At 61.3% G+C, this 27,736-nt stretch overlaps 1 protein-coding gene across 2 annotated transcripts; it reads right to left on the bottom strand.

Annotated features, from left to right (window-relative positions):
• Positions 1–204: 204 nt before the first annotated feature.
• PCNX3 (pecanex 3) lies at positions 205–25,877 on the bottom strand. 2 transcript variants are annotated; one of them, XM_048858047.2, is made up of 35 exons: positions 24,605–25,877; positions 22,154–22,350; positions 21,710–21,815; positions 21,183–21,222; positions 20,367–20,462; positions 18,353–19,741; positions 17,811–17,940; positions 17,326–17,495; positions 16,714–16,810; positions 16,081–16,216; positions 15,552–15,712; positions 14,810–14,963; positions 14,280–14,312; positions 13,672–13,843; positions 13,244–13,354; positions 12,824–12,915; positions 12,320–12,429; positions 11,912–12,017; positions 11,217–11,309; positions 10,470–10,620; positions 9,941–10,088; positions 9,234–9,411; positions 8,679–8,787; positions 7,831–7,960; positions 7,473–7,531; positions 6,846–7,061; positions 6,258–6,511; positions 5,606–5,836; positions 5,142–5,245; positions 3,269–3,416; positions 2,687–2,917; positions 2,327–2,601; positions 1,908–2,116; positions 1,232–1,635; positions 205–719 (listed from the first exon to the last, which is right to left on the bottom strand). In XM_048858047.2, the coding sequence occupies exons 1-35, from the start codon at positions 24,755–24,757 to the stop codon at positions 534–536; spliced, it is 6,579 nt and encodes a 2,192-aa protein (XP_048714004.2). In that variant the 5' UTR covers positions 24,758–25,877; the 3' UTR covers positions 205–533. The 2 variants fall into 2 exon arrangements, with proteins under 2 accessions (XP_048714004.2, XP_074986552.1); XM_075130451.1 differs by having other exon boundaries at positions 1,574–1,635.
• Positions 25,878–27,736: the final 1,859 nt, after the last annotated feature.

Genomic DNA, 27,736 nt, shown 5'->3' with positions numbered 1-27,736 from the left:
CCCAACCCCCTCCTCCTCCCCGGCACTAGGATATAACCCAGGAGCCCAGTCCCTCCCCCCCCCCCCCCCCAAAACACAGATTTGTTGGAAGGTTGCACATCTGAGGGGGGGAGGGTGTTTTGCTTTTTTTTTTTTTCCTGTATTTTTTTTTTAATTTTTTGTATCAACCAAAAATCCAGGATCAGAGAAAAATAAACCATCAAAAAAAAAATCAAAAATAGTGTTATTCGCTTAGGCCCCAACCCCCCTTAAATACAGCACTGAGGGGTCAGCGCCAAGGGAGCAGTACTGAGACTGAGGGGCAGCTGAGTCTCTGCCCCTCCCCCACTATAGAGGGACAGTACTGTTGTCCATAGGGTCCCCTCTAGAGTCCGGTGGGGGAAGGCAGGGACAGGTGGAGGAGCCATTAGCCCCCTTATTGCTGTCCAGGGTCCTGAAGGCGAGGGGAAGGGGGCACTATGTGGTGGGACCAGCCCATTGATATCGATGGGGGAGAGGGGAGGATAACGGCTGCTCCCACTGCCCCCCCCCCTTCAGTACTGGTGCTCCAGGAGCGGCTGGGCAGCAGGGCTCTCCTTCTCCCGTTGTCGGCCCCACTCAGGTGGTGGGGCACCCGGGCCGGGCTGCTGCTGCTCTGGCTCTGCCAGTGGGGGGCACTGCTGGGGGGAGTCAGCCTCCATGGTGTCGGCAAGAGGGCCTGAGTCCAGGGGCGCAGAGGGCTGTGGGAAAAGAAATAGACAGGTTACAGGCTAGATGGAGGGAAGGGGGACAGGCCAGGATAGGGCCCCATAGAGGACAGAAGGGGTTGGTGGAGGTGGGGAACATCAGAGCTGCAACTAATCCCAGGTGCCCTTCAAACGGCTTGTTGTAGGGGCGGGGGCGTCACACAGGTGCCCCAAGCCGGCTTAAGGGCTTTCCATTAGCACTAAGCTGATCTGCCAGAGCTGGCCTGAGCCACCTGTTGGGTGGGGGCACGGTGTGTGCAGGGGTGATTCCACCACGCACAAAAAACAGCCGTGTCTGATATGGAGGGGAGCTCTGTGCAGCACGCATAGCCCCTAAGGGGGGGAGGGGGTCAGCCATCCATGGTGCCCTGGGTGTGGGAGTGGGGGGAATGAAAGGGAGCTCCCCCTAGGCCACATGGTGTGGAGGAGGGAGGTGGGGTCTCCCATTGGAGGCAGGCAGGGGCTGGGGTTTCCCTGAGGTTCAGGGTGGGGGGGGCTATTCTCACCTGTGCTCTGGCACTGACCCCCCGGGGGGGTGTGCCCTGGCTGGTGCCGGTGCTAGCGGGGGTCCCTGGGGAGGCATCTCCTTCGCCCCCCCCCAGCCCATTAAGCCCCTTGCGGCCAGGCAGGCTCCACTTTCCACACAGCCCCTCATAGGCAAAGGTGGCTGAGGTGCCCAGCGCTGGCCGTAGGGGCAGCGGGAGCGGCAGGGGGGCCCGGCCTGGCCCTGCGCCCTCAAGCTGGGAGGCCATGGAGGCCAGCGAGCTGGTGCAGGACAGCTGGCTGCCGGAGAGGCGCTGGGCGGGCACCCAGGGGGCGGCAGGGGGGGCTTCGCGTCGGCTCTCCACCTGGCTCCCTGGCACCGGCCGCACGACCCAGTTCTGGCCCAGTGGAAGGCTCTGCTCCGACCCTGGTGGGAGAGATGGGAAAGTTAGAGCTGGCATGGCTGAGACAGCCCTACCGTGAACCCACCTACGGCCCTGGCACCCACCCCATCCCCCTGCTCCAGCTCCCAGTCCTCAGCAAGATAGCCCCACCCCCACCATTGAGAGAGAGCCTGGCACCCCCAGCTCATCCCACTAGGTCTCCCAAAACACCCCCCAGCACTGCACAGATGGGCCCTGCCTGTGCCTACACTCCACCTCTTCCAGAGCAGGGAGGTGCTGCTGGCGGTCTCCATACCTGGCTGAGGCTGGGCAGTGGTGACGGGTGGCTCCTGGGGGTTTGAAGCCCCCGGGATGGCCATGCCCATGCTTGGCCCGCCTGGGGCACTGCTCCCCTGCTGCCCATGCCCTGCAGGGTTGTTGCTGATGGACGAGGAGCCTCCGCCACAGTCCGAGTCCTCAATGTTCCCACCGCTGTTGCACCCGGCACCGCAGCCCTTCTGTAGCCTGTGAGGAGATGAGGCACAGGGGTAACAATTCATGGAGAGCACTGCATTCCGGCCTGGCCTCAACAGCAGGGGACGCTGTAGGGAGAGGGGCAGGAGCGCTGGCTGTGGGGGGGAGCTCCCGGCTACTCCAGCCCTGGCCTCTCCCAGCAGAGGGTGCTGTGAGGAGCGGGGCAGGAGCACTGGCTGGGGGGAGCTCCAGAGCGCTCACCTCTCCCAGCTGCTGATGAGCCAGGTGGAGATGTTGTGCAGGCTAACGGGGCCGCCCCAGAGGGAGCGCAGCTGGGGGTGGCTGCCAGCGTAGGAGGTGGTGAGGGGCGACACATAGATGGGGTAGCCGATGGGCTGGTCGCAAGACGAGTTAATCATGTTGCGCAGAGCCTGCTTGGCATTCTGGATGCTGCCCCGCTCTGGGTTGCGGTTCCGCAGAAACACCAGCTCCTGCTGCTGCCCGGCCCAGAGCCCTCGCACACACTCCCGGTTCACCTGGCCAAGGAGAGAAAACGGGGTGAGGGGTGGTCAGGTTCTCGCTCCAGTTCTGCGAGGGGAGTGGGGTCTGGGGGGGTCTCACCTTGATGACGCGGAAGCTCAGGTAGCGCTTGTTGAGCATGATGATCTTGTACTCGTCGCTGGCGTCATCCATGACGTGGCGCAGCGCCAGAAGGGCGGGCGTGTTGGTGAGGATGGCGCTGCGCCAGGCGGGATCACCCTCGTGTGAGATCACCATCTTCTCCTCGTTGGCTGTGATGGCATCATACAGCACGGCTGGGTCCTCGTACTCGTCTGGCGACGTGAAATGGTCCTGGGTGGGAAGTGGGAGGGTCACGGAGGGGGGGTTACAACCCTCTGACCTCCAGACCCTTCCTCTCCAGCATAGGGCAGGATCGTCTCCCCTCCCTCAACAAGCTAACAGGGTTACCCCTCCCCTCCTTCCCAGTGCTCCAACCCCCTCCCTGCCAGCAGGCCAGCCCACCCTACCCCTTGCCCTCCCCTCTCTCTCAGCCAGTCACCACCATCCCCAGGCCATTCCCTAGCATGCAGGCAGGTGACAGGACAAGCCCTCTCCCCTCCCCCAGGCGTGGCCCTTAGGGCACGGAGGGGGAACCCACTGCCCATCTGTCCTAGGGGCAGGGCCTGCGGGCAGGGGTGGTACCTGGTGCAGCTTGAGTGACATGCGGACGCCGGGTGCCACCACGCGGTGCAGCAGGTCCATGTCGGCGAAGACCCACTCGTCGCGGGGCGAGGTGATGCGGAAGTCGCCCTTGAAGAGGGCGTGCAGGCCATACAGGAAGGGCTCCAGGCTGCAGGGATAGCATGGCTCAGCAGGGGGTGGGGGATCTGGTCGCCAGGCTGTGCTGGGTCCTGACAGTGAGGGGTGGGGGTGGGTGTGTGTGTGTGTGTGTGTGTGTCTCACAAATTCATGGCATGCCAGGCCAGAAGAGACCACTGGATGGCCTTGTCTGCCCTGCTGCACAGCCCAGGCCAGACACCCCTGTACTGCCTGCACTGGAGATGGAGACTCCACCCCTGCGCTGGGGCGTTTGTTCCAATGGTCAATCGCCCGCCCTGGCAAACACGGGTCTTGTTTCTCATTGGAGAGCATCTGGTCGGCTTCCAGACACCGGTTCTTGTCCTGCTTTTCCCCACTAGCTTAAAGGCCCTCTGGCACCTGGTGATTCACCAGGGATGGTATTTATACAGCGATCAAGTCACCTCTCCATCGGCTTTCTGATCAACTAAACAGATGGCGCTCATCCATTCTCTCCCTGCAGGGGTTTTCTCCAGTCCTCCAACCACAGCTGGGGCTCTTCTCTGCACCGTCCCCAGCTTCTCGTTTAAGAAGCAGCCCCCAGAACAGGGCGCAGTACCCTAGTCCTGCTCTCAATAATGCTGTAGCCAGAGGTAAAACCCATCCCTGCTGCAACTCACTATTCTTCTGTTCATTCACCAAAGGGCCGCATTGGCGCTTTTGGCCACAGCGTTGTGCTGGGAGCTCATGTTGAGCTGTTGGTCCCTCAGGGCTCTGCCAAGATGCCGTCCCACATTCCGTGGGGTCTGGCCTGCACTCCTCACCCCGGGTATAGATCTCTGCACCGGGCTGTATTAAAACAGTTTGTTTGTATAGGCCCAGCTTATCAAGTGATCCTGACAGTTCTGCAGGGCTGTCCTGTCCTTATCACTTCACCCATCTTTGTGCTACGCACAGATTTTATCAGCAGTGATTTTATATTTACTTCCTGATCCAAGAGAAGGGTGACTTGATCACAGTCTGTAGGTACCTACAGGGAGACCGAATACTGATCACGGACTCTTCAATCTAGCGGAGAAATGTCTCACAGTCCAGTGGCTGGACATTGAAGCTTGACACATTCAGAGTGGAAATAAGGTACACATTTTCAACAGTGAGGAACTGGAACAATTTACCCAGCGTCGTGGTGGATTCTTCATCACTAGCCATTTTTTAAAATTAAGACAGGATGTATCCTCTAAAAACTCTGCTCTAGTGAGTATTTTGGGGAACTCCTCTGACCTGTGTGATACAGCCGGTCATACCAAATGATCACAGTGGTTCTGGCTGGCCTGGGAAGCTATGAATCAGTGATGAAAATGTTGACTTGCATGTGCCCTCGAACCGATCCCCACAGAACCACCAGCACTGGGTGAGCAGTCCCCCCGATGACTTCCTGAGAGCTGTCAGCCAGCCAGAGATTCAGCCATTGAACGTGGGCTTTACTGATATTGCACAGCGCTCGTGTGTTATCAGAACACCGTACAACAGTCTATTACATCTGCACAGCATCAACCCATCTCATCACCGAACAAAACCACATTTCTTTGACAAGACCTATTTGACTAGCAGTAATTATACTCCCAGCCTTCCATTTGTTATTAAACGAACCCCGTATCTGCTTTTCCATTATTTTGCCTGGCAGACAGGCTGGAGGCGGGCCTCACTGCCACGGAAGGGGCTCTCTTGCCTGGTAGACATGCTGTGGGCGGGGGCAATGAGGGAGGGGGTGTCTCACCTGGCAGACAGGCTATGGGAGGCCGTGCCCAGTGCCCGGCGCCCCAGGATGCACAACCCGAAGCAGAGGGTGACCAACGGGGAGTCCCACTCCTTGTCCATGGGCTGCAGGGAGAGAGAGTCAGCTGTGAGGGGGAGGGAGGAGAGGACAGGACAGGACCCCCACCATGGAGCGCAACACCCCCTGCTTCTAACAGACCTGCAGCTTCCTATGTAGGACTTACCCCATGTCCTGGGGATAGAACCGAGGAGTCCTGTCTCCTAGCCCCACCCTGCTCTAACCCAGTAGACCCCACTCCCCTCCCAGAACTGGGATAGAATCCAGGAGTCCTGGCTCCCAGCCCCCCCCCCCCCCCCCAACACACTAGACCCCACTCCCCACCCAGAGCTGAGCCAGATCCCCAGTGTCCTGGCTCCCAGGCTCCTCTGGCTCTCGGGTGTGGGCCTTGACATCCAGGTGCCCACCTTGTCCCTGCGGCCGGCACAGTACTGGATCCAGTCCAGGTAGACATTGCAGAAGGAGGACAGGGTGACACCAGCCATGCGGGGGTCGTAGTCCTCGTCGATGTTCAGGTTGAAGGTGGGATCACTGTCGGCGTAGCTGGGGGTGGTGCAGGGGCGCAGTGCCTCCTGGATCACCGTGTTCCCCAGCCACTCCTCCAGCTTGGATGAGCACGTCACATAATAGATGATGCTCTGCCGGGGCAAGAAGACCAGAGCACAGACTTTGTCCAGAGCACAGACTTTGGCACTAACCTCTGTGAGCCAGCCAGTCCCCTAGCCTGGGGACGGATCAGGGCCAGCGCCCACTAGAGGGGGAAGGCCCCGCGTCCCATTTCCTGGCCTTTCTCCCCATCCCCGCACTGCAGCTTTCCCTGCCTCCCACCCCCACCTCCTCTAGCCCTTTTTGCTGAGCTCCCAACTCCTCCTCTCTTGCCTGTGCCTGCCCCCAACTCCCATGGGTCTTCCCACCCCCTCTACCCTTCAGCTGCACCCTCTCTGCCCCATCCCCCACCCCATCTGCCTTCTGTACTCTGCCTTGGTCCCCTGGCCTCATCCTCAAGGCCCTGCCCCCATTCCCTGTCCCAGGCACCATCTCCAGCCCCGGCCGCCACACCTTGACGTAGTACGTGATAAGGATCTTGCGCAGGTCGAAGACCTGCAGCATGGATGCGGCGTTGTTGTCGCTGATGCTGTACCCCTCCAGCACGTACTTGGTGGCCGCCACCTCCCAGGCCAGCCAGCGTTGCCCGAAGGCCGCATTGAATGACAACATATGGGGCAGATGGCCCGGCTCACAGCAGCAGCAACCCTCGTCCTCCTCCACACCCTCCGTGATGGCCTCCACCTCACGCTGCTGGCAGTACGTACCTGTGGGGGATGGGGGGTGAGCGGAGCTGCCAGGGACTCCCTCAGGGCAACCCACCGCCACGGGACGAGAACAGGCAGACAGGACACTAGGCTGGCTGGGCCTGTGAGTCTGATCTGGAGTGATGGGCGCGTACCAGGCTGGGTAGACCCAGGGGCCTGATCTGGGGGTGGGGTGGGGTACCAGGCTAAGTGGGCTGAGGAGACCTGGCACATGCTATGAATGTATGAATGAGGTTACTAGAGGGCTGTGGGTAAATGGGATCTGTGAGAAGGGCCCTAACCAGGCCAGAACTGCAAGGCTCCCCACTCCCCTCAGCCAGGGCCCAGCCCTCACCCCGGAACTCGAGGCCGCGCAGCTGGAAGGTGACGAGGCCATTGCCGAGCTCGATGAGGTGCACCAGCGCGTTCAGGTAGTCCGAGGCCAGGATGAAGCAGTCACCAGTGGCATAGTTGCCCCAGCGGCCTAGCAGCAAGTCCCCACACAGCGTGTGCTGTAGGGAGCGCGTCAGGTGCTCATAGAAGATCGAGTTCAGGTTGTTGTCATCAGCGCCTGGCATAGAAAAGGGAGTGGAGGCCGTGGGGGCTCAGCAGGGGCCGCTCTCCCCTCGCAGTCAGTGCTGACGCAGCATGGCACTAGGGGGCGCTGTGCTGCAGGGAGTGGGGGGCTCAGTAGCTGGAGCTCTCCCCCCTCACTGTCAGTGCTGGCCCCAAAGCCCCAGCATTTCACTAGGGGGAAGCTACACTGCACAGAGCAGAGGGCACTCTCCCCTTGCACTCACCACTGGTCCTAAGTCTCCATCGTGGTGCTAAGGGCTGTGCTGCAGAGAGCAAGATGCAGCAGGGCGTTCAGTGGGGTGTGCTCTCCCTTTGCAGCCACCACTTTCTAGGCAGGGGAGCCCAGCCCCCTTGGCCCTAGGCACACGGCAGAGGTGGGGGCTCAGCGGGCACACTGGGTACGCACCTGGGTTGCGGTCGAGCTGGGTGGCCAAGCGGGTGTTGGAATGGTCGACCCTCTTTGTGCTGGGGAAGGAGGAGAGCCAGGTTAGCACAGTGCGCCACTGGACCCCTGCACAGGTCTCCCACCTGGGGTGGCCCCCTGAAGCTCTTGGCTAGGCCAGGAGGGGGCCAGCCTGGGCGGGGGGAGACTGGCCAAACATATGTGAGAGTGGGATGGGGCAGGCTGACCCAGTGGGGGGGGGGGGCCATGAAGGGGAGGGAAGCTGGCTAGGTGGGGTGGGGAATGTGAGGGGGCCCTGCAGTGAGGGGTGTGGTGGGATGCAAGAGGCCCTGCTGGCTGGGAGAGGGTGTCTCTCACTCACTTGTAGTCGCGCTCCCAGAACTTGACGGGGCGGGCGTACGACATGATGAACACAGCGCTGCCCAGCAATGGGTTGAGTGGGGTGGAGAACAAGGCCGACAGCACGGCCTGCACGAACAGCATGGCTGAGTCTGGGGGTGTCAAGGCAACAACCCCTGTGGAGCCGCAGTGTCCCATCCCACCTCCACCCAACTGCCACAGAGCCATGGCACCACACCCTGCTGCCGCCCAACCACCCCAGTGCCCCGATCAACTGCCCTGCCGTTGCCCTGCAAACTATCCCGTCCCGCCACCGCCCAACCATCGCAGAGCCATGGCACCCCATCCTGCTGCCACCCAACCGCCCTGGTGTCCCGTCCGCCACCGCCCAAGTGCCCTGGCCAACTGCCCCATCCCGCCACCACTCAACTGCCCTGGCCATCTGCCCCGTCCCGCCGCCACCCAACCTCCCTAGTACCCCATCCTCGCACCACCCAACCACTCAAGTGCCCCATCCCAACGCAGCCCAACCATCCTGGCACCCTGCCCAACCTCCCCATCCCGCCGCTGCTCAACAACCATGAAGCCATGGCACCCTGTCTGCCACAACCCAACCGCCTTGGTCCCACGTCCCATCACTGCCCAACTACCGCCCACTATTATCCCACTAGCACTCCACTATCCCACAGCCCCCCTCCCCAGACTCCCTCACTTGTATCCCATAAGCCCCCTAAGTAATTCCCCTCCGCCCAACACTCCTTGGCTCATACCCCCCTCCAGTAGTTTCCCCCTTGCACATTCCCAGCAACTCATGCAGCCCTTGCCCTGCCCCACAGTTTGGGGCACCCGCAGGCAGCTCCCCAAGGATACGGGGCACAGCGAAGGGCTGGGCAAAGGCGTGGAAGGCCGAGCCCCACGTGATCTGCCAGGGGGCGATGTAGGTGAGCACGAAGCGCAGCTTGTAGAGCAGGTCCCATAGCTGGGGGGGGGGGGGGGGGGGGGGGAGGAGAGAAGAGAAGAGAAGAGAGAGAGATATGTCACGCAACACAGATCCCAGCTCAGCCACAGGGAGCCAGGACCACTGGGTTCTATCCCAGTTTGGGAGGGAGGGGACAGGGGTGTAGTGGATTAGATTGGGGGGACTGGGAGCCAGGATGCCTGGGTTCTATCCTCAGGCTCCCTGCGAGACTCAAATGCTGAGGGATCCTCAGACAGCAGGATCATTCTGGGCAGGGCAGTTCTGGTACCTATTGCACAACATCAGCAGAAAAACCAGTAGGAATGAGTGCCAGGGCGTGTGGGAGGCAGACTATTGCTGAGCAGCGGAAGCAGAGGATTGTGGGTCCACGAAGAAGAGCAGGGGGCAAAGTCACTCTGGGGACGTGGGGTCCGGGGCGCCAGCGAAGCAGAGGGGTGTGTGGGCACCTTGCTGAAGAGGATGGACATGACGAAGTAGTCGATGAGGAAGCCCTCTGAGTAGCGCCGATAATCGAAGTGGAAGAAGAGGACGGTGAAACCTAGTGCCACGTACTGCTGGGGCGGGCAGCAGAAGGAGCAGCGTAGCAGCTTCATGCCAGCCACGGTGATGAGGAGCGTGCGGCAGCTGGGAGCAAGAGGGAGAATATTAGGGGGCACCCAAGCATGTAACCACCAGCCCAGCCAGGTGTGGGGCAGGGAGCCCTGTCCCCTTTCCTAGATCCGTTAGTTAGACGGGAGCAGAATGCTAAAAACTAACCAAGGAGCAGTTTCCAGGCCCCCCCCCTTTTCTACTGTGAGTTTCTACTTCCCCACCTGTCTGCATGAAGGGGAAGATTAGAAACTCTCCCTCTGCGAGGGCCAGCTTCTCACTGCCTATTATTGCTGTTCCAGGCCCCCCTTCCTGCGCTGTATCCAGTTCTTGCTCCCAGTTGCTTTTTCTGCTGGGTCTGAACAGCACCGCCACTAGCAGGGGGAGCTGGGTGGGGCCGGGATGTGTGCTGCCGACTCAGCCCCAGGGAGGGTGGGAGGCAGAAGGACCCTGCAGGGATCTGCTCCTTGGGAAAGGGAGGACTCCTTGAGGCAGCACTAGGGGGAGCCGTAGCCAGGGAGGTGCTGCGGGGGTGGAGCCCCGGGAAGGGGCTGCAGATACCTACTAGATGCAGATCTTGTCCTGGTGGGGGGCACTGACTGAGTGGGCATCCACCGTCAGGGCGTTGAGCACCACGGCCGGGTAGATGAAGTACTTCTCCACGCACTGCAGCCAGGCATACAGCTTCTCGAACCACATCAGCTGGGCTGCGCCTGCGGGGGACACGCGGTTACTCCCCGCACTCACCAGAAGGCACCAGCCCGGGGACAGCACATGGTTCTAATGCACAGATAGTCCCAATGAACCCCACACCCAACAGCAGGGATCCCTCACCCCATGCTGAGATGCAGCCACCTCTGGGGTGGGGGGCAGGGCGGTTTGTTCAGGGATCCCTCGCCCGCGCTGAGATGTTTTTGGTCACACCTCCAGAAGAACAAGTCACCCTGCTAGCACTGCACTAGGGCATTGGCAACAGTAGCCCCTCTCCCCTGCTGCCTACAGCACACCCCCCCAGCATTATCCTGGGGCACTGGGGCCAGCGCTGAGCGGGAGGGGGAAAGCGCCTCCTGCCGGGCACACCCAGGAGCACTTACTGCGCACTTCAAACTGGCTGTACTCGCGTGGCTTCAGCACGGGCAGCGAGAAGCAGAACCAAGGCAGCTGCTTGCGGAGCTGGGGCAGCAGGTAGTGGGTGAGCAGCCCGACCAGCCCAGCCAGGGCGTACAGCACATAGCCTAGAACAGACTGAGCGCCCAGAAGGATCAGGGCGCCTGACGGGACCCCCGTCCGCCCCCAAACAGCCCACCCCACACGCAGGTCCCCAGAGCCTTCCTCTCCCAAACCACCCCCCACCCCCTGCTCCACCTACCCAGCTGCCACCCACCACTCACAGCAGCCTTCCTCTCCCAAACCACCCCCCAATGACTCCCACCCCTACCCAGCTTGCTGTAACTCCCTCTATGGTCCACTCAGAGAAGCAGGCTGGCGTAATGGCCAGGACTCCTGGCTTCTACCCCAGCACTGCCAGGGCAGGAGATGGTGGGAGTCAGGACTCCTGGATTCTACCCCAGCGCTGCCAGGGGAACGGGGTATAGTGAGTTAGACCAAGTAGAAACTGGGCACCAGGACTCCTGGGTTCCTTGTTCTGCCTTCTCAGCTGTTAGCATCACCACAGACTACCAACAAGGGGACCCTGACACAGCCTAGTCTCTGACCCCACCAAGCTGCCGTGCCCTCTGCCTGTCCCTCCTGCACCCACTGCTGCCATGAGCTGCGATGGCCCCACGCTGCCCAAGGAGCCCCACGGCTGGCGGTACCCTCCCTCTCGACCCAGGCGGTACCTTGAGGGCGATGAAGACGGTGCTGGCACTGATGGCGAAGGTGAGCACCGCGATGACCATGCACATCACCAGGTCTGAGTGCAGGATCTCCCGCTGTGGAGGACGAGGGTGAGAGGGAGCAGCTGGAGCCATCACGCACATGCACCCCTCCAAGCAGAGCCATGCACGGGCCTCCCTATGCCCAGCCATGGGCCCCCACCATCCACCTCCAGCCAGGCCTAGTCCTTATTCCCTCCACCTATGTAACCCCTCAACCATCCATGCCCCCCCCACCTCCAGCCATGTGCCCCCACTGACCAAATTAATCCAGGCACCAACTGATTCCATTCTCTCCAATTCGCCCCATGCAGGCTGCAGTCCCCTACCCCCGCCCCAATCTTCCCAGCCATGTGCCCTGCACCCACATATCCAGCCACCTATGCCCCATCCCTCCATATCCCCACCCATCCATCCCCTATCCTGCCCCATAACCCCAGCCACGTGCCCCCTCCCCCACACGTCGGTTCCCCGCCCCAGTAACCACAGCCAAGCATCCCCGCCCCCCACACCCAGTTCCTATTCCTCCCTCTGCCCCAGCCACAACCCCCTCCCCCACCCACCCAGTCCCTATCCCCCCCGTAACCCCAGCCACATGCCCCCTCCCCCACCCATCCCCCGCCCCATAAGCCTCACCATCTACCCCGCCCCCCCCTCACCAGGGAATTGCGCAGTTTCTCAGGCAGCGGGTCCCGGATCTCGGCTGGCGCATTCTCCACGTTTCGGTTCTCAAACTCGGAGAAGAGCTTGGCCCGGATCAGGGACCTAGAAGGCAGGGGGGCTATAGGAGTTCATTCCCTCCTCACAGGAGCAGCATCGGGGGCGGGTCCCTGACACCTCAGCCCCTCTCCAAGGGGCCCAGCCTGGCATTCCCGTGACAGAGCATACCCCTACCCCACTCCCCAGGACAGAGAACAAACCTTTGTCCTCCCAGAACTAGGGCTTGAATCCAGGAGTCCCGACTCCCAGCCCCGTCCCTGCTCTACCCCAGCAGAACTGGGATAGCAGCCGGGGGCCCAGGCTCCCAGTCCCCACAGTGAAAGATGCCCCAGCCCTGGGGTACACACCACAGCACAGTGGGGTCGCTGCTCTGGCGACTCAGGTGATAGGACAGGGCGACCAGGAGGCCGCAGAACACGGAGAAGAGGACGGGGACGTGCTGGTCACCCCAAGGGGCCTGGAGAGGAGAGAGCAGAGAGCGTGAGTCCCGGTGCAGGGAGACCCCTCCCCAGCCTCGGAACCCCCGGCCCATCAGCGCTCACACATTACACTGCACCTTAAACCATAGCCCAGCCCACATGGAACTAGAGTTCTGGGACTTCTGCCCACTCAGAGCCAGCCAGTCCTCCACCCTGGGGTTGGACTGAAACTGGGGTTGCCTAGAGGGGAAAGGCCCCATATCCCATTCGCCACCCTGGCCCACCACCGCAGGGCCAGATGGGAGCTGGCGCCCCCCCAGAGGGCAAAGCCCCCAATCCCCACCCCTGAGGCAGCCAGTCCCCCCATCCTAGGATTGGATCGGAGACGGCGCCCCCTCGAGGGGAAAGTCCCTCCCCCATGCACCCAGGTACCTTAACAGCTCCGAGGCAGAAGCCATAGAGGAGGACAGCGACCAGGAGACTACGCAGGAGACTGAAGAGGGCAGTGAGGGGGCTGGTGGCGGCTGGGAAGCAGAGAGGTGACAGGGTCAGTGTCACATGGGAATATCCCCCAGTTGCCCCCTCCAGGCCCTGTGCGCCCACCAAGGCTGCAGCACCACCTGCTGCCCAGCACTGGCGCTCGCATGGGGCAGCATCAGCAACACACCAGCGAAGCGAGACAACCCAGAACCCCTGGTTCCCAGGCCCCCTGCTCTAACCCGCCAGACCCCACTCCCTTCCCAGAGCTGGGACAGAACCCAGGAGTCCTGGCTCCCAGCCCCACTCTGCTCTCACTACTAGATCCCATTCCCCCTGCGGAGCTGGGACAGAATCCAGGCATCTGGGCCGTACCTGTGCCGCCAAAGATGTGCATATCCACCTGCTCCAGCAGGTACATGAGACAGGTGTTGACCTGGGGCAGGAGCCCGAAGAGGAAGATGGCAGGGAAGCAGAGAGTGAAGACTGTGAAGGACACCACAAATGGGGGGGTTAAATCAGTGACCCCCACCCCCCAATTCCCACTGCAGAGCGGGACTGCCCCACCCCTACTTCGAGAGAGAACCCCCCTCACACTGGTGAATGGAGTCCACAGAGAAACCTGCATGGCACCCCCTAACTCCTCGCCGGGGGACTGCGGACTCACAGAGCCCCTTACTCCGGGCTGAGGGGTGCTGCAGCAGGGCACAGGGAGGTGGTGCCCCCTACCCCCGGACAGGGGAAGGCTGCAGCAGGGCATGGGGAGGCGGTGACCCTACCCCTGGCTGGTGCCCCACGCTCACCGGTGGTGACGTCCCGGGCACCGTAGAAGAAATCTGTCGAGAAGAGGGTGAGCCCATAGAAGGTGACAGGTGGGACGGGCACAGCCCGGGCGCACAAGTCCAGCACCCAAATCAGCATGCAGGCCACGCAGAAGTAGACAGGCCGGCTGTAGGCAATGATCCAGTTGTGCCCCTGCAAGAGAGCGTAGGGTGAGGGGCATGGGAGTAGCCAAGCGGCTGGCCCTCCCCACACCTCAGTGGTGGGGGGCAGCCTAGCTCCCAGCTGGCACTAAGGGACCCCCACAGCCTACAGACAGGGCACTGCACAGGCTAAGGGGCCCGCACCCAACTCCCAGAAACCCTCAACTCCCAGGAGTCTCAGAGGCTGCAGAGCCGGGCACCAAACTACATTGAGGACCCCATGGCCATTTAAACAGAGATCCTGCACTCGGTGCTGACATGCAGCTGCCTCTGGGATGGGGCGCAGGGCTGGTTACAGAGGAATGGCTCACTCGGAGCTGTAATATCCCACTCCCTATAGTGCAGCACTGGTGCCTGGGGGCCAGCACTGACTGCAACGGGAGAGCACCCCCTCCTGGCCCTGCAGCCCCCCCAGGAAGGTCACTTACATGCATGGGAGAAGCAGCATCAGGCTGGACGCTCTGAAAAACAGAATCAAGGTGATCTTAGTGATGCCCGTTTCCCCAGTTATTGCTCACCAGGGCAGGACTGGGAAGTAAAATGGCCCAGCACCCCGCTGGAGGCAGAGGAGCTGGGATTTCTGTGATTAGCCAGTGTCAGGGACTGGATCTCAGAGGGGAGTAATTCAAAAGGGCTGGGGTGCCCCTCTTGTTAGCCTGCCAGGGAAGAGAGGGCTGGCACTGCCAGAGGTTAGTGCATGAGTGGCTGAAAGGCACCAGCCAGGCACAGGCAAGACTCCCTCACTGTGGAGGCAGGGGTACCAGTGGGGCTCACTGTGCTGGGTGCCCCGAGAACTGTCAGAGGAGGGCTGAAGGTCAGGATTAAGCGATTCTAGCAGAGCTGGGGCAGTGGGAGAGCACCCAGGGCTGAGATAGCAGGGGACTGCAGGTGAGGACTGCAGGGCAATGGCAAAGCTGTGCAGTGCCCAGAGGGCATGATCACACAGGCGGGCTCTCACCTTGAGCAGCGAGTACTGGCAGCTGGCGATGACCAGGCAGAACTGGAAGACCCAGATGTCACAGAAGAAGCCCTGCAGCAGCAGCAGGTAGCCCAGGAAGGCCACTAAGGACCCCAGAGACACCACAAAGATGTTCTCCATCACCCGGCGGTTTCTGGGGGGGCCCAGAGCACAAGGCAGCATCAGCCACTGTTGGCAGTTGCCAGCAGGTTCCCCAGGCACCCAGCACTGCCAGGGCCCCGGTCTATTCAGCCGTAACCTGGGCAGCCTGCTGGATGGGCTCATGGGGCTGGTTCCGGTCGGGGGTGGACAGATAAACCAAGCTGCACAGGCCTATGGGGCTGATCAGTGTGTGTGGTGGGGAAATCAGGCTGGATGGGCCCATGGGGCTGATCGGGGAGTGGGGGGCAGTAATCAGGCTGGATGGGCCCATGGGGCTGATCGGGGAGTGGGGGGCAGTAATCAGGTGGGATGGGCCCATGGAGCTGATGGGGGGGCAGTAATTAGGCGGGATGGGCCCATGGGGCTGATGGGGGGGTAGTAATTAGGCAGGATGGGCCCATGGGGCTGATGGGGGGGTAGTAATTAGGCTGGATGGGCCCATGGGGCTGATGGGGGGGTAGTAATTAGGCGGGATGGGCCCATGGGGCTGATCGGGGAGTGGGGGGCAGTAATCAGGTGGGATGGACCCATGGAGCTGATGGGGGGGCAGTAATTAGGCGGGATGGGGGGAGCGACTGACCGGTCGAGAAGTGCCAGCAGCGCCAGCCGGTCGTAGCGCACCCGCATCCAGCGCCCAGGCAGCACCCAGTACTTGTAGTACTGCCGCGGCTTGGACTTGTCCTCAATCATCAGCGTGTTCTCCTGGGACTCGTGCAGGGACTCCTGATCCAGCAGGTCAAACTGAGGGGAGAGCAGGCTCAGTGGGGGGCAGGCACCCTGCCCATAGACTACCAACAGCCAAGCCAAGCCATGATGAGGGGGTGTTCCCTCCAGACAGCACAGAACCCCCCAGCAAACCACCCCCCATGCCGCAAACCCGATCGAACTAATGGTGCCCCCAACGAGACCCCCTCCAACAGAGATCCTAACCCTCTCATGGGTAACCCACGCACACCGAACAGGGAGCCTCCCACCGCAGAGACCCTGCTCCACCACAAAGACCAGGCCCCAAATTAACCCCCTACATCAGAACCCTACCAAGACCTCCCCCCATCTGCCAACAGAGCCCTCCTCACTGCCCAACTCCCAGGACACTGACCCCCCGTTACCTCAGGGATCTCCAGGGGTACCCTGCGCACCTGCATGCCCTGCAGCACCACAGGGCGTGGCTGCAGCAGCGACAGGGCGGGCGTCCCCTCAGGCACGTCGGTGGAGTTGAAGCTGGAGGAGTGCGAATGCCGGTCCCTGAAAGGGCAGCAGGGGGCAGGGAGGTGAGGGAAGAAAGCAGCCCCCTCCTCACCACAGTTCCAGATCCTGGACTCATGGCTCCACCACTGCATAATGAGCAGCACAGCGCCCCCTAGGGCCACACTGGACACTGAGGCCAGCACTGCCTGTGAGGGGGGAGCGCCCCCTGCTGGCCTCCCACCCTGCAGCAAGGCGCCCCGTAGGGCAAGTACTGCCTGTGAGGGGAGAGCGTCCCTGCTGGCTCCCCCAAACCTGCAGCACAACACCCCTTACAGTCCGCAGGGGCCAGAACTGCCTGTAAGAATGCCTACTGGGACCCTGCCCCGCTCCCTGCAGCTCCCCCACCCAACCGCTGACCTGGCCCCTCCCAGCTTAGCAGAGGGCAACACAGACCCTGCCAGAGATTTCCCCTGAGCCCCGCCCCGGTGCCCCCTGGTGCCAGGGACAAAGAGCAGCATGCCATGACAAGCGGAGGGGAAGGCGGTGTCACTCACCAGGCGCTGTTGGTCACGTGATCCACACTGACCTGCTGCCCCACCGGGTTCTCGTAGCCACCTCCTGCCAGGCCAAAGGTGTAGGAGCGCCGCACACCTGCAGGGGGAGGCAAGGAACCAGCTAGACTGGGAGAAGCGTAGCAGGCGAGGAGGGGAGACCCCACAACCATGGGGTTGGAAGGAACAGCCCTGTGATGGGACCAACTCGTGGCTACAGTCACCATGTCACCCAGGGGAGCCCTGGGAAATTACAGGCTCCCCTCTGTAAGGGAATACCCCCCGATTCTACCTCAGGTGGAGGGTGCCCAGGGGAATGAGCAGTCCCCACCCCCGGCTGCAGAATATTTATACCAGCAGCAGCCCAGGGCTGGGATAGCAGGGGGCTGTGGATAGGGATTGGGGGGGACTGGCAGAGCTGGGTGGGAAGCCAGGGCTGAGATAGCAGGGGGCTCCGGGTCAGGATTGAGGGGCACTGGCAGAGCTGGGGAGGGCAGGGCAGTGGCATTGTTAGATTGCCACACTTGTAACCTCCCCGCGAGCCCCAAGGCCCCTGCGGGGATGGGGCAAGCCACGGGCAGACCAGCGGCAATCCCCCTGCCCACCTGCACTCACCACTCTCATCGTAGAAGTAGTGCACGGCGCCCTCGGAGGTGTCGTCAAAGTTACAGGCCTCGTGGATGGCGCCACGCGGGAGCAGCAGGGAGCTGGCGAACTGCAGGGCCGAAGGCAGCGTGAGCGCCCGAGAGTGGGAGGAGGCACGGCCCCGCTGCAAGTCTTGCAGGCTGCAGAGAGGGGAATGCGCTGTCAGGCATGAGCACAGGGTGGGGAGGCAGTGTTAGGAAGACAGAGGGGCAGGGCCGCGATAGCCGGGGGTTGCCGGTCAGGACAGAGTGGCACTGGCAGGGCTGCGCGGAGCCCAGGGCTGGGATAGCAGGGGGCTGCGGGTCAGGATCAGAGTGCCCGGGCCAGGATGGGGCACGGGGCTGGGGCACGGGGCTGGCCTATGCTGTTAGCAGACTCTGGGCTGTTTGGGGTGGGGCTGAGCGAACGTCTGCGTGGACCGGTGCTTCAGTGTCTCAGGTGGGGAGAAGTGTCACCTGGGTGGGGACCCCATCACCGAGGATGGGGGTGTGGGGTTGCTGCCTGCGTTGTGCCGCCGCCTCATGGCCTGGGTGCGTTTGATGCTGCTCGCCCGATCCCGCTTGCTCCCCTCTTCACCTGTGGCGGCTGCAATGGAGAAAGAGCTGTCAGGAACCCCGGACTGAGAGCACTCCACCCAATGGGGACCCCCTCCAGGGGGCGCTAGCTCCGATCCAGCTCTAGGTCAATAACGATTACAAGTCAGCCCCATCCGTGAGACGAGCGTGCTGGGTCTCAACTGGGTTCCGAATGGGCCGGGGGACCCTATCACACCAACCCCAGCCCCTCAGCAGCGTGGCCAGGGACTGAACAGGCCACAAAGGCTAAATCCCACTCTGTCCCTGGGCCTGTCTCCATGCCAGCTGTGGGCTCACATACAGGACCCGGGGGCTGAAGGCTGGGGTGGGACAGTGTGCACGTGTGTGGGGGGGAAGGGGCGTGTCACTCCTCACCCCAGCTCCCAGGGCTGCCAGAGCCAGGGCCCCACACAGCTGCTCACCTCCCCCAACGGCCCCCTCCTCCAGCAGCTCCCCCCTCCAACCAGGCTGGTTCGCCGACTGGCTGCGGGTGCTGCCCCCCGACTCTAGCCGGCACGGGGGAAAGTGCTCCTGCTGCCCCATTCGAGCCTCTAGGTCCGACTTGGAGACGGTGAGCACCGCAGCGGCCTTGCTGTCCCCGCTGCCCCCGTCCATGCTGAGCACGCGGGCGTGGGTCTTGGCGCTGGCCGTGCTGGCGCTCCGCTGGGCGTAGTGCGGGCGCTTGGGGGGCTCGGCGACCTCGGGGGCCGGCTTGGCCTTGGGGGTGTGGCGCGGGCGCTGGGGTGCGGCTTCCGGGGAGTAGCAGGAGGTGCTGGAGGAGGTGTCGGAGCTGTAGTTGTGCTGGGAGGGCAGGCTGGAGGCACGGCTCAGGTCGCTGCCGTCGCTCGAGTCCTCATCCTCGAAGAAGGTCTCGCTGTATGCCTTGCTGTCCAGGATGGTGCGCACGGGGGCATAGTCCCGTGCATACCCACTGTCAAAGCTGCTGCTGCCCCCGCCGTGCTTGCGGGAGGGGCGCCGGCGCCCTGGCTTGTGCCCCGGGCGCAGCAGGGCCAGGTCTTTGGGCCGCACCACCTGCTCAGCCGGGCCCTCCCAGGGCTCCCCGTCACCCCGCACCGTCTCCAGCGAGGCCAGGGTGTTCTGGGTATCGTCCGTGTGGCTGGCGAGGCTCAGCTCCCCCAGCAGGCCCTGCTCGGGCGAACGCAGCAGCTCGCTGTCCGACAGGGCGTCTGTGTCGCTGCCATCCGGCAGGACCCCAGTGTCCAGGGCCGGCGCCGCATCCCCTGCTGGACCCAGCGAGGGGCTGTCCAGGTGGGTGGAGTTGGTCTTCTCACTGCGGTAGCTGCTGAGGGTGCTGGGCGTCTCCTTGTCGGTGCCGCTGAAGCAGCTGTCGGAGGACCCGGCCTTGCGGGGGCGCTCCTCGCTGGGCTCACCCCGCCCCTCCAGGGGCCTGTACTCGGTGCCCGAGCGGCGCTTCTCCTTGCGGCTGCTGGTGCGCAGGATGGTGCGCTGGGGCAGCGCCAGGCTCAGGAAGCTCTGGCTCAGCTCCTCACTCAGGCTGCTCTTGATCAGGGGGCTGAGGGGGGTGTCGCCCACACTCTCCGACTCGCTGGCGTGCCAGCTGCTGGGCAGCTGACGCGGGGCCGCAACCCCCGCCACCGCTGGCCCCACCCCTAACAACGATCCCATGCCCAGGGGGGACTGGTCGGAGGAGTCTGTGCTCTGGATGGACGTCTGAGCTGGCAGTGAGGGGGGTAGCTTCTTCCCAGCTGTATGGGGCTCTCCCTTGGGAGGGGGCATTGGTGCCTCACCACAGGACCCTGGGACAAGAGAGGCCAGCTGCGAGTCGCCAACTGCAAGGGAGCGAGACAACATGGGTTACACACACAGCAGGAAAACTGAGGCACAGGCAGGGCACCATGCTTAGCCAATGACCAAGGCGCTGGGGATAGACCCCAGGAGTCCAGACTCACAGCCCCCCGCCCCACCCCCCCTCCAACCCAGTAGACCTTCCTCCCCTCCCATCTCAGAGCTGGAGACAGACCCCAGGAGTCCTGACCCTGCACTCCAAGCAGTAGACTCTTTCCAGTAGTAACACACTGCCCCCGTCCCACGTCCTTCCTGGGTGTGGCTCCCAGGCTGCTTACTGCACTGGAGGCTGAGATGCCCAGTTCCATTTTGTCCCCAGGAATCCTGGGAGCCAGCCTCCCCGCAGGCTGTACAGCCCCCCCACCCAGTGGGAGCCGACCTCCCCCCATGCTGTACAGCCCCACCCCCACCCCGGGCACCTACTGATGTTCTCCTGGGTGCTGGGCTCCCCCAGGCTACACAGCCCCCCCCACCCCCACGCAGGGTACCCACTGATGTTCTCCTGGGAGCCGGGCTCCACCCCGCAAACACAGGGCACCTATTGATATTCTCCTGGGAGCTGGGCTCCCCCCAGGCTGTATAGCCCAACCCCCCATGCAGGGTACCCACTGAAGTTCTCCTGGGAGCCGCGCTTGAGCAGCTCGCGGTCCGCCGAGGTGACAATGACGTTATTGCTGCCCTGCTCCCGCACTAGCTCCTTGATGTCTGAAGGGTGAATGGAGAGGGAAGGAGGCATTACTGGAGAGCAGGGGCTGCTGATCCCAAGGGGAGACCTGCCTTCCCTGTTCCCTTCGCACCCCACGCCACCCCGTATCGCCTACACTGCTGCCCTCCCCCAACCTTACACCACCAGCTACAGACATCTAGGGCACCGTCAGGCTCCCCCCACAGAAAGTGGGGTGAGGCTTCAATATCCACAATGGATCCAGCAACTAGTGGGGCTCAAGTCACCTTAAAGGGGCACCAATATACAGGCGTTGCAGCTGCGCCCCCTGGGTACCTGCAAGTCTGAGTTTCTTTGGGAAACTTTGATCTAGGTGGCTCAAGGAATGTGACATGGGGCCTTTCCCCTCTAGGGGGCGGTGCCTCCAATCCAGCCCCAGGGTGGTGGGAACGGCCTGCGCATGGGGGAGCGTGGGGAAGAGGATACGAGGCCTTTCCTCTCTAGGGAACCCCAGCTCCAGTCTGGTCCCAAGGCAGGGAAGTCAGTGGAATATCCACCCCCAACTCTATGGTTCTGGTTGCCGGGGGAGAGACAAGGCAGGATATTAAGGAGTAAGAAGCAATCAGGGAACACCCTGGAGAGGGGCAATTCCCACAGCTACAGCACGGGCCAGGCTCCTCAAAGGGTCAGGGACACTGGTGGGGGGCAAAACATTTGCACTGGGAACCAGCTGGGCTACTGGGAGCCAGCCACCCACTCACCTCTCACTGCTCCCGCGTCCTCCAAGTGGGGCAGCAGCTCCTACGAGGGGGAATCAGTCAGGGGGTTACATGCCAACGTCCGCAGCCAGGCAGGCCCAGGAGAGCCCTTCGCTGCAGAGGGCCCAAAGCCCAGCCCTCCTGATGCACCGATGGGGCCTGCGGGGCATGGACGGGGTTTTCTAGCCTCCCTGCTGCAGGGCAGCCACTTCCCCCCACAAACCCTGATGCAAGCGTAACTGATCCAAACGCCAGGCTCAGGCTGCAAAGAGCCTGTGGCAGTAGCCACGGGAGAGCCAGGTACCTCACTGATCCCCCAACACCCACCACTCACATGCAACCATCTCTGGGGTGAGGCAGAGGGGCTGGTTGTACATGGACCCCTTGCCCAGCACTCTCACACACACGCCTCAACTCCCCGGGCTGGGGAAGGTTGTAGAAACCCAGTGTTCCAGGAGCGAGAGATCACCAATGGGCACCTCCCAGCCAGGAAGGCAACTGGAAGCCCAGAGGATCCTCCCAGTACTCACCATGACTTGGTTGAAACCAAATACTGAGTGCTGGGAGCTGCATCTCACCGGGGGCGTGGAGCTGACTTTCCGGAACACCGTCATCTCGACCCCCCCGCCCGGGTCTCTGCAGAGAGAGGGAGGGAGCGTTGCATGGCACGCACTGACGGGTGAGCGCTGTTAATACTAGTACAGAGGAGAGCAGTGCAAACAGACCAGCTGCCTGGGATCAGACCAACGGGCTCCCAAAGCCTGATATCCCCACCCACCCTCACAGGCAAGACCAATGAACCAACCTGAGAAGCAGCTGAATCTCCATGCCAGGTAAAGGATCCCTGTATAAACAGCTCCCACACCTCACCCCAGAGGAAGCTGTATCTCAGCACCAGGTGAAGGATCCCTGTTCAAACAGCCCTGGACCTCACTGCTCCCCCCACCCATGCACCCCAGATGCTGGAGACCCACCTGGCCAGGTTGCTGTCATCCCCTGCAGTGCCCTCCTCAGCCTTGGCCCCATCCCCCAGCACCGAGCTGCCCTTCTCCACAATCTCGCCCTGGTCGAACATGGTGTGCAGCCGAAAATTGACGATCTTGATGGTGGTGAAGAAGATGGCTATAACCGCACAATATACGCCAGCTACCAGCATGCTGGGTGGCAGCACCTGGTAGAGAGAGACGGGACAGCATGGGGTTAGCGCCAGTCGGAGCATTAGGTGGCCTCCATGCTCTCCACCAGGGACCTCAGCCTACTTAGCCTGCTACACAGAAACTCAGGCACTGACAATGACTTGTCAGGCTAAACCCAGGAGTCCTCCCAGGCCCTCCTCCTCCTCCCCTCTAACCACTAGGCTCCACTCCCTTCCCAGAGCCAGGGAAAGAACCCGGCCTCCCAGCCATCCCCAGCCCTACTTTAACCACTGAACCCCACTCCACTCCCAGAGGCAGAAATAGAACCCAGGAGTCCTGCCTCCCAACCACTGGGTAATACTTCTGGTTGTAATATATGGGCTCTATATGCCCAGTCTCTTGGCCCCTTGGGGACGCTGGTAACAGAGCTCTGGGGCAGCGGTGTTCGGGTCATTTTCTCTGCCATCGCCTCTGTTAAACACTATCTCAACAAGCAGCTTTAAGTGTTTTCAGCTGCCAAGGGACACTCAGGACCAGAGCCAGGACTCCTAGGTTTTACCGTTGGTGCTGGGAGGGCAGTGCAGCCTAGTGGGTGACAACAAAGGGCTGGGAGCCAGGCCTCCAGGGCTCTATCCCCAGCACTGCCCACTGACTTGGTGTGAAACACTGTGCTCCCTGTGCCTTCGTTTTCCCTGACTCAGGTGAAGCTGATATTTATTTACCACCTGTAACATCACAGTGCCAGGAGCCCCAGCACCCTCCCCACAACACAAACCATGCGAGTTCCTCAAAATAGGCTTCTGTTCTCTTTGGCTACAGACATTCTCCTGCAGCATCTGCCACACACCCTCCACCGCCCCCCACCCCAGCCTTGGGTCAGAGGAGCGAAAGTGGCTTCAAATGCTCTTTTCGCAGCCAGGCTATTTCAATCAGTGAGGTACAGGGCAGGAAATGGCATTGGGAGGGCTGGTACCAGGCCTGCTCTGGTTCTCTCGGATTTCACTGCCTCGGGCATTGCTCGTAACAGCAACTCAAGCAAAGCCCTGACATTATTTGTTTGTGTTATGGTTGCACCCACGAACTGATTCCAAGCTCAAGCCTCCTCTTTCTCAGCAGGTGTGCTCAGAGCACCCCAGTCTCCAACTGCAAATGGGCATCCTGGTCACATCATGAGCTTCCTGGACCCCTTTACTGCTCTTTGCCAAGGTCAGGGGCACCCTCATTCCACACAGACCACTCAACTGCCCTCAGCAGAGATCAGGCAAGGACCCCCTGACCAAGAATGTGCCCCTCCCCCATAGCTCCAGGCACTACACAGACTCCTCTCCCCACTGAGACTGAGCGGCGCCCACTGTGCTGGGTGTTGCTCTGACCCCTCCCCCCAATCATGCCCGGAGCCCCCCACCCCTCCTCCAACTAAAGGCTACAGCTCTGTCGTGCTATGAGCTGCACAGACACAGTGACAGACAGTCCCTGCCCCAGAGAGCTCACGACAACAAGCAAAGCTAAGGTCATCTCCCCATTTTACAGATGAATAAAGTGAGACACCGAGGCAGGGCAGAGGACTGAACACAGGCATCCTGCACTCCACTCCAACCCCACACACACAAACCCATCACCCCTCTCTGAACCCAACATGCCGATCATCCCCTCCACCAAAGGCTCAGCGCTCCAGGGCACCCAGTGACAACAAGGGACCAAGAGTCCCATCTTGGCTAGAGTCCCCCAAGCTGCTTCTAATTTCTGTGCCAAGTTCAGTGGTGAGGGGAGCTCATCTCCAGGAAAGAGTTAGCTCTGGGGATCATCCCCTCAGGTTACAGAGCAACAGCTCAGTGCAAAGCAGGGCCAGAGAAGCGGGGTGAGAAAAATACAAGTTCTACTCCCAGCTCTGCCACTGACCTGCGGGGTGACTTTGGGCCACATCCTTTACTGTTCAGTGCCTCAGTTTCCCCTTCCACCCTTTACCTACTTAGACTGGGAGCTCTTCAGTGCGGGGACTATCTCTCACAGCCTGTCTGTGCACAAATGGGGCAGGGGGCGACCTCAGTGAGGAGTGTCTTTACAGCACCCAGAAGAACAAGGGCCCTGGTCAGAGTGCTAAGCCCTACTGAAAGACATATGCTAAATCATGCCAGGGCACGAATGCAAGGTCAGGTGTCTCAGGACCCAAAGTTCGGGCATCAATGCCAACATCCCACACCCCAGGTTACCAAGAGCGACTTGCACGACTGGCACTAGTGTCAGGAGCCTAACTCCAAGTCTGCAGTGTGGGGCCTGAGGTGAACTCACCATGTAGAGCAAGAAAGGGAAGGTGAGCAGGAAGATCCAGGTATAGAGGTGGAAGCAGTTGGAGAAGGTGCTCTGGTGGGGATCGAAGAACCAGCCGCCCGTCAGCGAGGCCCAGACACCCTGGCGCAGGATCTGCAGCACCTGTGAGCCCATGGCCACGGCGGTGCCTCTTCCTCCTCCCCCTCCGCCTGTTCCTCCTGCTCAGGGAACGTGACTACCAAGCTTGCACCTGCAATATCCTTCATCAAGGCAACTTGAAGGCCATGATCCACAGGCTGGGACCCCAAACACCGATGCCCACCTCTCTCTCCCTGTTAAACCAGGCTTCCTTCCTCCAGCAGGGATGGGCACCTCATACACCCACACGTGAGAACCTCAGCTACTGCTGCCGTGATGTCTCACTAGCCATCCGGGGTGCCCTTCTCTCTCCCCGGCAACAAGCCTCCTCCCTCCCTCCCTCCCTCCCTCCACATTCACCCCCCCTCCGCTCATGCCATTATGATTGCTGGGGAGGACTGGTCTCCACTGTCATAAGGAAATTACAATTAAACAGTGGAGGGGCTAAGGAAGGAGGTAGGGTGACAGGGAGCTAACTCTCCAGTGGAGGGGACTGCAGGCTCAAGTAGAGGTGGGACCAACTGGGGACATAGGAGAGGGGCACCCTGTGGAACAGGCTGGCACCTGCCTTGTTGCCCCTGAACAGCAGCCCAGCAGATGGGGACCCCGGAGCGGGGGGGGGGGGAGCTCAGTGAGGTGAATGGCCCAGGAAGGGGAGTGGTCAGCACGGTGGTGAGGGGGGACCGCTGGTGGGAAAGCACGACCCTGTGGAGAGGGTAGCTGGTGCAGTGGGGGCAGGAGAGCAGGGCTGGGGGGGCAAGCAAGTGGGGACCCAGGCAAGAGGATGGGGGGGAGCAGGGGAGCCCAGGCAGCAGGGACCTAGGCAGGGGTGGGGAACGCCACAGACGAAGGGCCCCGGCAGCCGGTGGAACCCGAGGGTCGGGGGGCGGGGGCAGGGGACCCCACGGGTGAAGGGCCCAGGCAGCCGGGGGAACCCGAGGGTAGGAGGGTCGGAGCCAGCCCGAGCGGCGCCCACCAGGCACCCAGGAACGCTAAGGGGACCCAAGGTCTGGTTCACTTCCGGGGTCAGAGGTCAGTTCGGTAGCCCCGAGCGGAGGGGGCACCCGGCCGCGGCACCTCAACCCAACTAGAAACTGGGGAGGCCGGAAGAGGAGCCCGGGAAGCAGCAGGAACAGCAGGAGAAGCACGCATGCGCCGATCACCCCCCGCAATATATATATATATATATATATACACACACACACACAGACAGGAAGCGGAAGTGAGGGTGCTTGGGTCAACTGAGAGACTGTGGACGGCTGAAGCACCACTGCGCATGCACTGAATTGTTTCCTCTATACGCATGCGCACTACTACCACGCTCCCCGGTCCAATGAGAAATTTTCTCTGTGCGCGTGAGCAGATTTCACGGACCTTCGTGTACGCATGCGCAGCAGGTTTTAATCTCCTCCATTCTTCCCTCTCAATCGGGTTCTTCGAGCACTCAGGAGCTCGGAGGTGCGCATGCGCACATAAACTGAGGGCCGTAAATGGGCAACTGATCCCCGAGGTGGATACATGATGGTGAACTGCGCATGCACATGATCCGGGCGTTAACTCGCGCTCTCTCTAGGATTTAATTCCTATTGGACTGGGTAGTTTGATCGACATTTTAGTCCCCCAATGAGCATTGAGGAAGGGTTAAAGGGGTATGTTGGGGGCTCGAATTCTCCCAACCAAATAGTAGGCTAGAGAAGAAGGGAGGGGGTGAGTGGGAGAGCTGAGCTGCACTATTCTGGGCTTCCGGGTGACTGCCTGCCTGCCCGCCTGCCCGCTCGCTCATGGGGCCCGGTTAGCTGTGCACTGGCAGTCTCCATGGGGCTGGATTTGGTAGCCCAGGCTGTGGTAATGTCCATCCTGGCTCCTTACCAGGTTCCCAGGGGCGTTTCACAGGGGATGATGTTCACTGCTGCTCCATCAGGATCCCAGACTCCTGGGTAGGACCTGCGGCTCTGATGGGCACTGGCTGCCCCAGATGTATGAAGCCTCAGCCAATAAACTGTGATCCCCAGTTAGACGCTTGGGTTCTTTGCCCCATCACAGGCTGTCAGTGGAGCTTGAACAACTCCCCCCAGGCCTCCTGGTGCCATCCTCAAAGCTACCGGTGTCACTTGTAACCAGTTGCCGTAGGAGACTAGTATTCCATACGGGACTCCTCTTGTGTATTGGAGATAGAAAACTGGGTCAGAGTGAGTGGGGTTAGGAATAAGCAGGGTGCATACCCCTTATCCCTTCCCACTTGATGAGGGGAAGTTAATGGAGTGATGCCCAAAGATCAGGACCCAACAGGAAGCAATGAGGATTGACAGTTAATGATTATTATATGAATAGCAAAAGCTTTCTGTACAGACACAAAGTGAGTGATAGTCCCTAATCCAAAGAGCTCACACAGTCTAAATAGTGTGAGGGAAAGGACTCAGCTAGGGTCCTACAGCAGATCAATGGCAGAATCAAAAATAATATCCAGGAGTGCTGAGTCCCAGACAAGTGCTATCACCACGGGGTCAAGGTCCACACAGTGCCCAGTGCAATGGAGGCTCCGATCTTGGTTAAGGTTTATACAGTGCCCGGCACAACATGGCCCTGATTTCAGTCAGGGTCTGTGCAGCATCCAGTTGGAGAGGGGCCGTGATCTCTGTCAGAATCTGCCCAGCGCTATCTAATACACACACTAACAGTCTGAGATAGTCCTTGCCCCAGAAAGCTTACCATGGCCCAGCAGTCAGGAAACCAAGAATATTTCCCCAGATCCTCTAGAAAACGGTCATGGGACTAAGCCATTCCCAAGGGAACTGCTGACTTTAGTGGGGATGGGTAGTGAGTACCCACACAACAGTTCCCTACCACTTCCTGGCCGGGAACTGCTTCTGGGAAAGCTTACTGCATCGAAGGCCATTTTGGCTACTGCTATGAGGAAGCTCACAGCTCCGGAGTTCCAGGCTGAGCAGTGGGCACTATCGGGGGGAGCTCGCAGTGTCAGAGTCCCTATCTGGGCACTGCCATGGGGGAGTTCCT

The sequence above is a fragment of the Caretta caretta genome, chromosome 7, assembly GCF_965140235.1.
Source record: "Caretta caretta isolate rCarCar2 chromosome 7, rCarCar1.hap1, whole genome shotgun sequence".
Classification (NCBI taxonomy): domain Eukaryota; kingdom Metazoa; phylum Chordata; order Testudines; family Cheloniidae; genus Caretta; species Caretta caretta.
The sequence above is the reverse complement of the archived record's forward strand: the minus strand, read 5'-3'. Positions and strand labels throughout refer to the sequence as shown.

What these genes read in the sequence shown, in the direction of transcription:
- PCNX3 (XM_048858047.2), bottom strand. Translation starts at nt 24,757, where the DNA reads ATGGGCTCACAGGTGCTGCAGATCCTGCGCCAGGGTGTCTGGGCCTCG. An exon ending in GGAGGGGGCCGTTGGGGGAG is followed by an intron (nt 17,941 to 18,352) that starts GTGAGCAGCTGT and finishes TCTCCATTGCAG; the next exon opens with CCGCCACAGGTGAAGAGGGG. An exon ending in CAGCCAGTTTGAAGTGCGCA is followed by an intron (nt 10,089 to 10,469) that starts GTAAGTGCTCCT and finishes TGTCCCCCGCAG; the next exon opens with GCGCAGCCCAGCTGATGTGG.